The sequence below is a fragment of the Gambusia affinis genome, linkage group LG09 (genome assembly GCF_019740435.1).
Source record: "Gambusia affinis linkage group LG09, SWU_Gaff_1.0, whole genome shotgun sequence".
Lineage (NCBI taxonomy): Eukaryota > Metazoa > Chordata > Actinopteri > Cyprinodontiformes > Poeciliidae > Gambusia > Gambusia affinis.
In genome coordinates, this window is record NC_057876.1 from 5,690,577 (window position 1) to 5,703,149 (window position 12,573).

The 12,573-nt window shown below is 41.2% G+C and overlaps 1 protein-coding gene across 2 annotated transcripts in view; it reads right to left on the reverse strand.

The window, feature by feature from the left end:
* Positions 1 to 12,573, reverse strand: part of psd2 (pleckstrin and Sec7 domain containing 2) — a 44,830-nt gene that overhangs the window by 7,865 nt on the left and 24,392 nt on the right. For both annotated transcript variants that reach the window (XM_044127431.1, XM_044127433.1), the window contains 5 exons: positions 4,502 to 4,690; positions 3,182 to 3,262; positions 2,357 to 2,469; positions 2,172 to 2,230; positions 70 to 159 (listed from right to left, as the gene is read on the reverse strand). In XM_044127431.1, the coding sequence (XP_043983366.1) occupies positions 70 to 159; positions 2,172 to 2,230; positions 2,357 to 2,469; positions 3,182 to 3,262; positions 4,502 to 4,690 (532 nt within the window). The remainder of the gene's footprint in view (positions 1 to 69; positions 160 to 2,171; positions 2,231 to 2,356; positions 2,470 to 3,181; positions 3,263 to 4,501; positions 4,691 to 12,573) is intronic.

Genomic DNA, 12,573 nt, shown 5'->3' on the forward strand with positions numbered 1-12,573 from the left:
CATCTCCGTTTGTTTCAGTTCTGGTGGGAAAGATAGTGATAAACAAAGAGAAATAAAAGCTTATTGTACCTTTAATAATTCTTTAGGGAAGTCTTTGCCGTTGTTGAGGCCATCTAGGTTACCAATAAACTGCTGGCAAGACATCTTCTTCCCAATGTTCTGAGGACAGGAGGAAAAGCAACGAAGCAGCTTGAGTCAATAAAGTTTTATTTTGAAGAGTTATTTTTTCAGCCTTAATGAAGTTCAGATTAGTGGAAATATATGTGAAAATGTAAAGATAAGGCATTTTCAGTGGTTCATTTCTTTTATTTCCTTCAGCCTAGTTGCAGTTTCACAGTTTCCCCACTGGGTGGCAATGTTAAGCTGCTAGAGTTCAGCAGCGCGTCTTCTTTCATACTAGGTTAGCTAGCAGCTAGCTACCACAGAGGGAGTGCGTTAGCAAGTAATTATGGTCCAACATTAGTGTAAAAAAGAGAGAGATGTTTGTAACGGCAGTCAAACGATCTGAATACAGATGAAAAAGTAAATCTCAGTTAACAATTCTACTGTTTTTAAATAAATTGTTATGAGATTGCAATGGATTCATATTCAGTTTTAGGTATTTAGTTATCACAAAAACTGGCACTGTGGTTTATTGGTAAAACGCAATTAATAAGTTAACAACTTGTTAGTGAAATTTAAAAATAAAACTACTAACTCCAACATGCTGTGAAGTTTAAAAATATTTCACTTTAATGCAACGTCTGCAAAAAATATATTCATCTGTTACTGTAGTATAATCTCTGAACATTTAAGAAAACGAAACATTTGATTTGATCAGATTTATTTAGTGGGGGGAAAGCAAATTAATAAAAGCAAAAAAATAAAAATAAAATAAAAATTTAAAAATCACCAATTTTGAATTCCTTCTGTTAAAACTTTAAATTCAGCAGCAGGACAACACTTTGTCTCATATTTCACAAGCTCCAGTGAAGGTTAGCAATGTCCTCACTTCTGATTGATGAACATTTGATTCCCTCTCTTTTTTCTAGAGTCAAATGGTTGCTATGGATACGTGGTTCTCCAACGGTAACTTCTAAAGTGTCCTCACTGTGCATATCTAACGTAAAAATGTGTCCAGTCTTTGAGGACTGTCCTCTGTCGCCATCATGTGTTGGACTCGGTTCGTTCTGTTATGTAGCTACGTTTCTTTCATTTGCAGTCGTCTTTAGCTTTTTATTTGCAGCTTCCTGTTTCATTTTGGCTAGTACAGCTGATACGTGTTTTCTTAATGTTTCAGACTTTCCCCTGTCTTGTGCTGGGTTTGGATTTTCTCAAGTTTAGATGTGTGTGTATATAGTTTACCAGCTTCTGGTCTGTTCTGCATAAAAACCCAAAATATCACCAAGTATTTTTGGTTTAGCTTCTAGTTTAATATCTTAGAAGACTTGAAATAAGACGAAACAGACTTCCTAGTAACTTTTCAGGAAGAAAATAGCTTGCTCAAATTATTTCACTTAGACATTTTTTCCAAAATATAAATGAAATAATGGTACTTTTTCATCTATATTGACTTAACAAGTTCTTGTATTTTGCTGGAAAGTTACTTGCAGGTTAGTTTTGTCCTATTTCAAGACAAAAATTCAATAAAAGGAGAACTTATTTTATTGCTTTTCACACATCTTCACTGGGGGACACCAACAAATGTGAGCCGTGCCAGTTTTAGCTGGTAAAAGGAGGGCAACACGTCTACAGGGAGAGTGTTAGTTGGTAAGTATACTCACCACCTGCAGGGGCAGAGAGAGACCAGGGGCCAGATTTGGTTAGCAGGGGGAAGGGTTTGAAAAGCAGGAAAGGGAATTGAAAAGACAGAGAGGACATTAGTTAATACTGCTAGTGAGGGTAGAAGTGAAGAGCAGGGCCAAGGAGAGGCAAACTGTGAACTGACAGCGCTCCAGTTTTCACTCCGCACACAGGAGACGGTTCCGTTAGACGAGACATAAGCAGGTCATAAAGTAGGCCGAGCAGGAGAGAATGAAACAGCAAAAAGGATAGACGGGTAGAATAAAAAGAAATGCAGAAAACGCGTCAAAGACAAGCCGTCCTGACAGTAAGTCATCTCAGATATTTTGGAAGACTTTATAAATTAGAAATCAGCAAAAACGTAGAGGCGGGAAGACGACGGTGCATACATGTCCATGTAGATCAGTGTTGAGCAGCATTAGCGCGCAGGTCAACGTGTGGGCTCCATCTGCAAAAAAATGAAGAAGAGGAAGAAGAAGAAGGTCGATGTCGGGGGATGGAAGTGAGCCAAATTGCTCTGTAAGTAAAATAAGGCAAACACCGAACGTGTTTAATGAGGTCGGTTGAGTCAAACCTTCAGAGGTGGGCGTCTGTGGGTTGCAGTGACAGTAGCGTCTGGAGAAATGCACGAGAACCCGCTCTCTTTCCTGAGTTTCTCCCATCAATGGAAAGGCCTTTAAGAAGTTTCTGTAACATAAAAACAGTCCAATGAAATGAGGACTGATGTTAATCTGTTCCAATTTCAATCATGAGAACTACAGCCGCTGTTACCGTGAGCTGAAAACCCTACATAACGTCTGATATACTGTAGGGCTGAAACGATTAATCGGATTAATTGTGATTAATCGATTACTGAAACAATTGTCAGCTAATTTAGTAATCAATCGCTACAGATTCTTAAAAAAAGAAGCACATTCAGAGCAGTAATTAAGCAAAAGCTGTGCAAAAAATTTTTGAGGGTTAAAAAAATAAAAAATAAATAAAAAAATCTTTGTAAATATCTTTTGGCCAAAACTCCTCAAGTAGCTTCACCTGGCTCAAACTCTTTAAGAAAGCAATAATATTTTCATCTTTTACTGCATTTCCAGTGTTGTGTAGAAAAACGCACAAGTGGTTAAATGAAAAATCTGTGGAATGTGCCAAATGTTTTTATGTGATTTATTGGCTGATCAACAGTATAATCGATTAATCGTCAGAATAATTGACAGATTAATCAGTAGCTAAAATAATCATCAGCTGCAGCCCTAATGTGCCGCAAGTAGCACAGGATAATCGACGTCAACACTGACGAGGTGATTAGCTCAGCGCTAGTGTGTGTGTGTGTGTGTGTGTGTGTGTGTGTATCCAAAGGTCTTCTGCGTCACCCATTTGCCACTAAAATTTGCTGAGTAAGCGTTACCTCAGGGCTCGGTCGAGGGACAGGCCGGAGAAATCAAAGTAACTCAGGTACTCTGAAGCCACCAGCTGACTGAACTCGTTGCTGCAGAGAGAGAGAGAGAATCAGCATCAGAAGGTCAAAGTGACACCAGGCTGCGGAGGATGTAGCCTCTTATAAAAACATTCCAATCTCTTGAAGTTTTTCCACATTGCAACCACAAGATTCTGCGTATGTTCTACTAGGATTTTATGGAACAGACCAACACAATGTGGTACTGATCTGTGAAATGATGGCTGGAACGAATCCATGAATCTAAAATGATTAAAGTCTCGTCAGGATGGCAGTAGTTCTGTTTTTGTTCTGCTGGTGTGCAGTGCTAGTTTCTCATTACATGCAGTTTTCTTGTGAGCTGGTCAAAAAGTTGAACTTTGGTCTCACCTACCCAACAAGAGCGGGTCCTCGTCCAGGTTGCTGTGTTTCCTGCACGGCTTGTGGCAAATTGCAAATGGAGCTTCTTTTTTGTGTTTCCTTCAACACCGTGAGCCGTTGTGGTCCACAGGTGTTCGGACTTCTAGCTTCAGCAGTTTTATCATTTCTGCATAGTTTGTTTCATTATACCCGGCCATTTTAGTTTATCCCTTGTGCTAGTTCAGTTACTGCCATTGTGTATGCCACGACATATACAAACACTTAAAAATAAAAAAATAAATCGGGTTTTATTCTTAAACTCTCCAAAGAATATGTTTCTCTTTCAGAAGGAAAGTTTGCTGCTGATTTATTTGAGAGACTCTAGTTACATTTACTTGAGTGATTTTTTGTGTGTACTGACAGCAATTGGTGAAATTTAATGTTGATTTTTGTGTTTTTATGATGTAAAGCACTTTGAACTGACTCGTTATTGAAACGGGCTTTGCAAATCGAGTTTGATTGATTAATTGATATGAAGTATTGCTACTTTAGTAAAATTTCTGGATACTCTAGCCACTGTGTTAAAAGTTAAAAGTTTCGTATTGGAGAAAAATTATGATTGGGAATTCTTTAAAATTATTTTGTAATTATGTCATTAATGGGAATTATTTTAATTTTGGTCTTTAACGTGCCAACATTTCCACACAACTTTATATTTCAGTCCATCTGGTTATGCACTTCTTAAATATTAAATGGTCGATGTTTTGATCAGTTACTCTCTACGTAAGTAGCCAAATGCTCTTTTACTCTTCAGTAATCCCTTGGACGGCTACTTTTTACCTTAACTTGCGTAAAACTATGTTGAAGCAGTGCCACTCTTACTTGACTTCAGTTTTTCTGGTTGCCATCTGTTCACGTGCTACACTGACTCACTTTTTGCCCAGGTGTCTGGCGACGTCGCAGCGCTTGAAGCCGTCCAGGTGATACAGGCGCTTGGCCAGCCTCTTGGCGGCCTCGCTGTCGACTCGGCAGCCATTGGCCAGAGTGTCGGTGCTGCCGCGCTCCAGACCGCCCAGATCGCTCTCCTCCGAGTCAGACGGCACGTCCGACAGGTCGGCATCGCTGGGAAAGACAACATACGCACACAGACACAAGAGCTCAAGTTAATGAACGGGATGAAAAGAAAACAGTTTTTTACCTCAGCACTCAGATTTGTTCTATGCCTTTTCCTCCGGTTTCGGCCTGACGTTGACTGGAGGTAGCATCCTCAGGTTGGAGGGGAGACATTCTAACACTTGACCTCCGCTATGATGCTAGCTGCACACTTGCAAAGTCTGAGTGTTACGAAGCTTTCCTGATAATATCAGACACCTGCCAGGTTTCTGAACCAACGACTACGTTTTTTTGTCAATCTCCCGTTACAGCAGGAACACACACACACACACACACACACACACACACGGGTTTGTGCCAAGAACCGCAAGGTGAAAACAGCAGCAGCAGCTTCGTGGTCGTAGGTGGTAACAAGACGTACGCTCATGCTGACTTCAGCAACTCCCATGAAACTGTCCTTAAGGGTAACACTCAAAGTCAAAATGAACTATTCAGCCGTTCAATTTGTGATTTTCCCCGACTGTCTGGCGAAGTGAAAAACAAAACGTCCAATCCCGTAAAAGCACTGGAGAAGGGAAAACAAAGACGAACGAGCAGGAAAACTGTAGATAAACGCAACCTTTGCTTGCAGCAACATGACAGCTCCACAAGATGACCAAAATGATTTATTACTTTTTTGAGTAATAAATCATAACTTAGACAATATAATCGTTCCAGCGAATGGCTGGATAAGGATGAATTATAAAAACATCTCCATTGTCAGTTATTTTCTGCGCCGCTGGATTTTAATTGCACCTATTAATTGTCAAACACGTTTTAAACACGACAAACACATTTGAAAGCTACTGGGAAAAGAAAAGAAAAAGAAAGAAAAGCTACCGAAACAGTTTCAGACGTCCTGACCCGCGTTACAATAACCATGCACTGTTGTAAACTAAAACACAGAGAGGCTAAGCAGCTCAGTTCAAATAACTGTTTATGGGTCGGTCTCATACTGTACACAGTTGTTAGGCTGTTGTCAAGTATACAGAGAATCAATGTGCAAGTATTAATTAGTGCCCTGCTTGTTTATTTATAACCTACCTAAATGATGTTGAGCTGCAGTCAGAGAGCATTACACACTTTAGTCTGCAACGTGCTTCACTGCTGAGTCAACCAGGAAGTGAATGAGCCTTTTCAGGGACATTTTAATAAACCGTGTTTGTGTTTGATTGTGCGAGTTTGAAAAATGCTCTTATTTAAATTACTCCTGCACCGAGCAACTTGATTTGTGTCCCAAGAGCTTTCTTCTGGGTTACACACTTGTGTGTTAACAGCAATTTATTTCAACGCCACGTACAGTGAGCATAAGCTGGGTATTGTTCTGGCATTTGCATACCAATTTATGACAAATGGTACAGATTTATTCACCTCCACTAATCTGACTGGTGTTTCCTCATTTCCTGTTGGAGCATGCCGACCGGCATTCTCACCAGATGATTCAGATGTTTTTTTATGTGTGTGTGTGTGTTTTTTTTTTTCCTTGCTTAATCTGATCAGCCAAATTTCATTACCGTGACAAATTCAATACGTGGCAGACCAGCTTATTAGATGGCTACCACGGAAGCAGCTGACGCTAAGTAGCCTCTGCTAGCAGAACAATGGCTGGAAGCAAAACCCAAAAACATAAAGATGGCAGAGAATGTTTCTTCTGTTTATGTGTTAATGCAAACGTTGAACTTCTTCATGTTAAAACCCCAAACGTCTGTATATTTTACTGCGACTATCAAGTGACAAAGCAAATGGATACTTGTAGAGTAAAAGGGAAAACAATGCATTGTTTTCAAAATGTTCTACAAATAAAAGTAAATGTGTATTCCTCCAAATCCCTACTTTGCAGAACCAAATGCTTTAACAGAAACAAAAAGGCTTGTCTGTTTTGAGGTAGAGTTGGGAAAAAAAATTTAATCTGAAACTAAACTACCGGACCCAGTAATCAGTATTGGTCCCATACTGATGCTGGTTTGATTAGATTATTTTATTTATATAGCACATTTTCAGCAGCAAGACAACTGAAAGTGCTTTGCATGAATTAAAAGGAAATGATAATAAAATAAAACAAGCTGGAGGAAATAATGTAATAATGTTCATCCAAGGAATATAAACTAGATACTCCTGTTCAGTGTTGCTAGATAAATGTAATCCTCTGGTCTAATTCCTTTTCTGGGTTAGAAGAATAGGAGTTTCTCTGCATAATAATCTAAAAAGTATGTTGGTTTAAATAGTGAGTACTCCAAAGTTTCTAAAGATAAGCTAGAGAGTTATCTAAAGTAATGAGAGTACTGATACTGATCAGTGCCTTCCACCTCATTGTAAACAGTAACCCGTCTCAAATGAACCAGATGCTCATGTCTCGCATTCATTCCTCATCAGAAATTGTGCTTAGCTGAACAGGTTAAGCAGCACAACGCTAGCTGCCATTGTTCTTGTTGTCATCCGCTCATCCACATGTAGAATGAGGGCCACAGCCGTGCGTTCTGCGCCTTCTCGCCTCCTTCTCGCCTCGGCACTAGGTGCTACACACACTTGGCTACAGAAAGTGCCGGTGTGAGAGACTCCGGTCACAGGTGTAGCTTTTTTTTTTTGCTTTTGGATAGCAACAAAAATGTTACGGTTCAACTGGGGAGCATCTCAACGCAAAAACGTGGATCTCAGAAAAAATCCTGACATCATACACAAAAGTTTGTGGTCGTAACAGGATAGAAAGTTTAATGATATGTTAAGACACTTGGCCTACAACCTTCATGAAGGGCCTGGACGTTGATCCTCTTTGCAAGGTTTCACTCGAGTGTCACCCTTCATCCACCCGTTTACTTCTTTGGACTTGGACAAGAGTTATTTATCGTATCGGCACAGTCCCAGGGAACATAAACGGCTGCATTGCGATGAGCTGCCTCATGTAAACTCCTCCACCCTATCGTGGCGAAGCATCAGTCGCACGAACCGTGTCGAGATGGCGGATAGAGGCGGTAGAAACAGAGCGTGAGCTCAGCCTTTGGGACGGGGTGGGGAACTTCCAAGAGGCTTGAATAAAAATCCAAAGAAAACCCACTGGTCTTTGGAGTGGAGGAGAAGTCATCTGATTTTCTTTGGAGATGGGACTTAAACGCTTCCTGTGATGCTCCCAGTGGAGAGGCTCTAGACACGTGAGACAGGGCGGAGGCCGACAGAGCGAGCCCCTTCAATCTGCAGCATAAAACCTGTAGGGACTGCTGCTTATTTAGCCTTTAAATTCATATAAACTCCATACAGAGACACAGAAACACCTTGAACTCATTGGGCCTCAGCTACAGACTCCAATCACTGGAGTAACCACAAACAACGAAAAGAGGTCACTGCTAAGCCGTCCCTGCAGTAGAAATTGCTCTCGCTTGTCTGACCATATTAATTCCCAAGCTTCAGAGAGACCTCATAAATCATTCAAAACTGATATCAGTCATGGGGCGAACATGATGCACACACACACACACGTACACAAAACGATGAAGATTGGACACAATATTAAAGAATTACACTCAGATTTCAAGACCAGACACTTGGAGTTGTCAAAGGCCAGGAGGCACACAGCGACGACATTAATTTATCTAGAAGAATAATTCTGTACCTCGAGGCCAAGCGCACTCAACTACCGTGGCCGTGTGTGTGACTGTGTCAGTCAGAGAGCATGAAGAGGCACGCCTGTGACTCACATGCTAATCTTTTGCAGAGTACCGCCAGTACCCACACCTAGAAAAGCCATGCAAGGTGTGAGTGGGCGTGACAGGGAGGGAGTCGTGGTCGCCGTGGCATTTTAAAAGGTGGCGTGTGTGTGTGTGAGGAAATAATCCTAAATAATAGGGAATTGGCCAAGTTATGCAATTCAAATGGTTTCTTTTTTTCCCGTGAACAATGGTTGACAGGGGAAACCAAAAGCATTGTGGGAAAAGACGAGCGTGTTTGTTGTTACATGTGATATGTTGCAGCTTGTAGATGTAATCATGTGGAAACGCTGCTGCATTACTGGACCTCAACATTCATAGCAAGCAACACCTCCAGACTGATTTACAGAGTTGCTAATGGCAACGTCTACCACTGTTCACATAAACCGCTCTTTGTTCTTTTGAACTTATTTCTAATCAAATCTGAGGCTGTAGCATTAAATGTGGTGAGTTCCTAAGAATATTTAAAGTTTAAATACAAATTACAGAATATTTGATCATTTTATGGAATGCTTTAGTACCAATATTGCTAGTTCTTAAATTAGTTATACATCTTGGACCCCAGCCTCCGAAAACATGTGATTAGCAATGATTTTTATCAGAATAATTAAGTAATGACCCAACAAATACAGATATTGCTGTTTTGATGAGCCAGAGCCCGCTGTTCTCATCTTGAGTGATTTAATAGAGATAAACACTTTCATGTCTTACAGCGTCATAAATCTGGATAAATAGCTCTATATAAAAATAAATATCAGCTTAGTTATTCACCAGGATCATTGCTTTTTCATTGTGTTAAAGTCAAAAATGTTTATTCAGAGGTTACTCTGTGATCCCAGTAAAATATTAGATGAACTACTGACTCATTTCCAATTTTATTTCATTTTTTGGAGGGGGATGGGGGGGCATCCTATTTTTTTTTAGTGTCGCCACCCCTCAACTATAAACCCATCAAACGGATCTTAACGCGAAACTCACAGGAGCTGCAGCAGGAAGTCGAAGTGAAAATCATATTCCTCCTTCCACATCTCGGATCCTGGAAGTGAGCGGGGGAAGGCGCGCTGCGGACCGACCCCGTCATCCTCCAGCGGCCGGGAAAACGGGCATCGTCCCGGTTTGCGGGTTCGACGTCAAGCTGCCAACGATCTGCGGAGCGCCGACCGGATCCCAGGATAAAAACGCGGACGGTTCCTGATCAACCTGAAGGGTTAGCGCTGGCTAGTTGGATCGAGCGGCAGGAGGCGGGGGGGTGAGGTCGTCCTGTGGAGGCTTTCCTTGAAGTTTCTTGGTTGGTGTGTGGACTCTTCACAAAGGAGAGGATGTTGGAGGCGGAGCGACCGGCTGGACAGAGTTTTTTTTTCCTGACGGATTGCGCTGTTCCTAGTGGTGGCTTTACAATGGCCCTGTGTGTCCGGGCCAGCACAACTTCCTCTGCGCTAAAATGTAGAGACTAGAGGCCAACAGATCGGGTCTGTGTGCGCGGGGTGTCCCGACGCCTGGATACAACTTTGCTTTTTCTGCCTGTTTGGAGGCACAATCAGAAAATACTGGCCGGTATTTGTATGAAAAGTCACCAACCTAATAAGCAAACATCAGAAAAACATCCAATCGTGCTACTATTGCTGAGTATTTGGTGCCCCCCCCCCCAACCCCCCCCAAAGGAGATTTTTCTAATATTTGAGAGTATTTAATTTTTTTTTTTAATCCAGCAATATCTTTATAAAATACCACATGCAAAATAATTCCTTGACATTAATATGAGGTACAATGTAAAACATGCACAGTATACAGCAACAAATAATTTTTTGTAGCCTCCCCCCAAAAACTTTCTGCCCTGGGCTGTTGCCACAGTAAGCCCTGCCTTCCTTCACTACTCCATTTGATTCCAGTCTCTCTTCACAGCTCAGACAATCAACTACACCTTTACGAAAAGCAAAGCACAGAAAAAAAAGAGCTTCACGTTCCACCAGGATGACCAGAAATCCAGCCAGAGTAACAGTCGAATGGTTTTTAATCAAAGTGCGTCAGAACGCTTTAGTTCTGAGGTCTGCAACCTTTCCAGCCCCAGGAGCCGTTTTTGTCTTCATTTCAACAAAATAAAACAGTCTTGGTGTGAAGTGGTGACGACACACCCAAATTCAGAGCAGGCAGAGACAACGAGTGGCTGTGAATTATTTAGTGACAAAATGATAAACGTGAACTAACAAAACCAAGGCGGTGACAGGGAGCAACAAACGGACTGTTTACAGAGAGAGAGAGTGAGAGAGACAGAGAGAGGTGAACGCTGGAACAGACTGGGGCTGATGAGCTCACTGGTTGCAGGTGTGAGAGAGGAGAGCAAATGCAAAACATCTAATCCAGGGGTCTCAAACTCCAGTCCTCGAGGGCCGCAGTCCTGCAGTTTTTAGATGTGCCACAGGTACAAAAAACACTGGAGTGAAATGGCTTAATTACCTCCACCTTGTGTAGACCAGTTCTCCAGAGCCTTAATTATTCTATTCAGGTGGTGCAGCAGAGCCACATCTAAAAGTTGCAGGACTGCTGCCCTCGAGGACTGGAGTTGGAGACCTCTGGTTTAAAGTGTCCATTTTTGGACCTGGATACTAGCTACTGGCACAAATACTGACTGATGGCGACTTCTCTTACTTTATCGGTGCTTGGAGGAAGCAACAATTTCAGTTTATTTCATTATTATTTTTCGACAACTGGGTGTTTGAATATAGATCAGGTTCTTGAAGGGACTTTCCCGGCCACTGACCCGATATTGAAAGACATTTAGCTATCGCTTTGCCTCATGACAGAGTGCTCCATCATGCTGAAATAAAAAAACAAAACATGGATTATTGAGTTGCTCTAAGAGAATGTTTTGATCCCATTATTTATATCCATAATGTTAGGCAGAGCTTTGTGTGAGTCTACCCAAAGAGACAACAGACGATGACTAATGTGAACAATGCAAAAACACAAAATCTTACAAAGTATTTTTAGTCTAGGTTCTAGTGCACATATCTTATCACACTTGAAATGAGACTAAACTAAATCATGAGTAACTTTTCACCAAGATATGAGCTTATTTAAGAAAATAATTCAGTAATACTGATGCAAAGGTACTAGCTCCATTAGCAGATAAATGTACTTATAACAAGCCATTTTCCCCTTGATATTAGGGAAATAATCTGCGAGTGGAACTAGAGCTTTTTTATTGACTTATATCTTGCTGAAAACTTTCTCATTAGTTAGCTTTGTCTTACTTCAAGCGTACTACGATATTTGTACTAGTACAGTAGTACAGAGTGCAAGAGCTTCCTTGCAGAAGAATGATTTGTTTTGGAATAAATCATTCTGCGTTTGTAGTTCAGTCAGAATGACAAAGTGAAATCTGTCCACTTGAAGACACTTCTTAGCTTGAACTGATGCTAGCGAATCAACTCATGGCATCGTAAGTACAAATCCAGTTTTTCCTCATCAAGTTCGTTTTCTTTATCTTTGCTGACTATAAGCAGTTGCGAGTCGTTTAATTTCATCAGAGCACTTTTCACTGAAAACACACTGAATGCAAATTGCCACCATGAATAAATGAAGCAGTACAGTTTGCGAAAATAAGATTTCTGTGCGTCTCAAATCGTCCGTCTGCTACCTATAAGGAGCATGTGGAGGTTTTTGCTGCTGAGCTCTGGTCACAAGTCAGTCTGCTGTGACTCACCAACTCTGACAATAGACCAGACGGCAGAATTTATAGACCTGCCCGACGACAGCTGATGTTCGCAGCAGAGGTCAGATAGGAAAAGTCTCCTGCTAAACCGGAAGAAGTTACGGAAATCATATGCAGCCTAATAAAGTCGTCCTCACACCATGTTTTTGTATTAGATGGCCAGACAACATCGACATGATGTAAAGCTTTATTCAAAAGCAAGCTGAGTGTTTTTGGCTCCATCCATATTAGTGGTCCTCAACCCCCAATTGGTACCGGGCCGCACAAGAAGTAATTAAATATTTCCTGTTTTATGTACGAGTCTGGAGGATCTTTTATTTTGAAAATTATTTAACCGGATTCTCTCGGTTACGTCTTGCGCCCATAAGTAGCAAAATGAGTAAGAAATAGATCAGAATATGGCCGATTTTAGATGGGAGCGGTTCGACGTTCCACATCACACA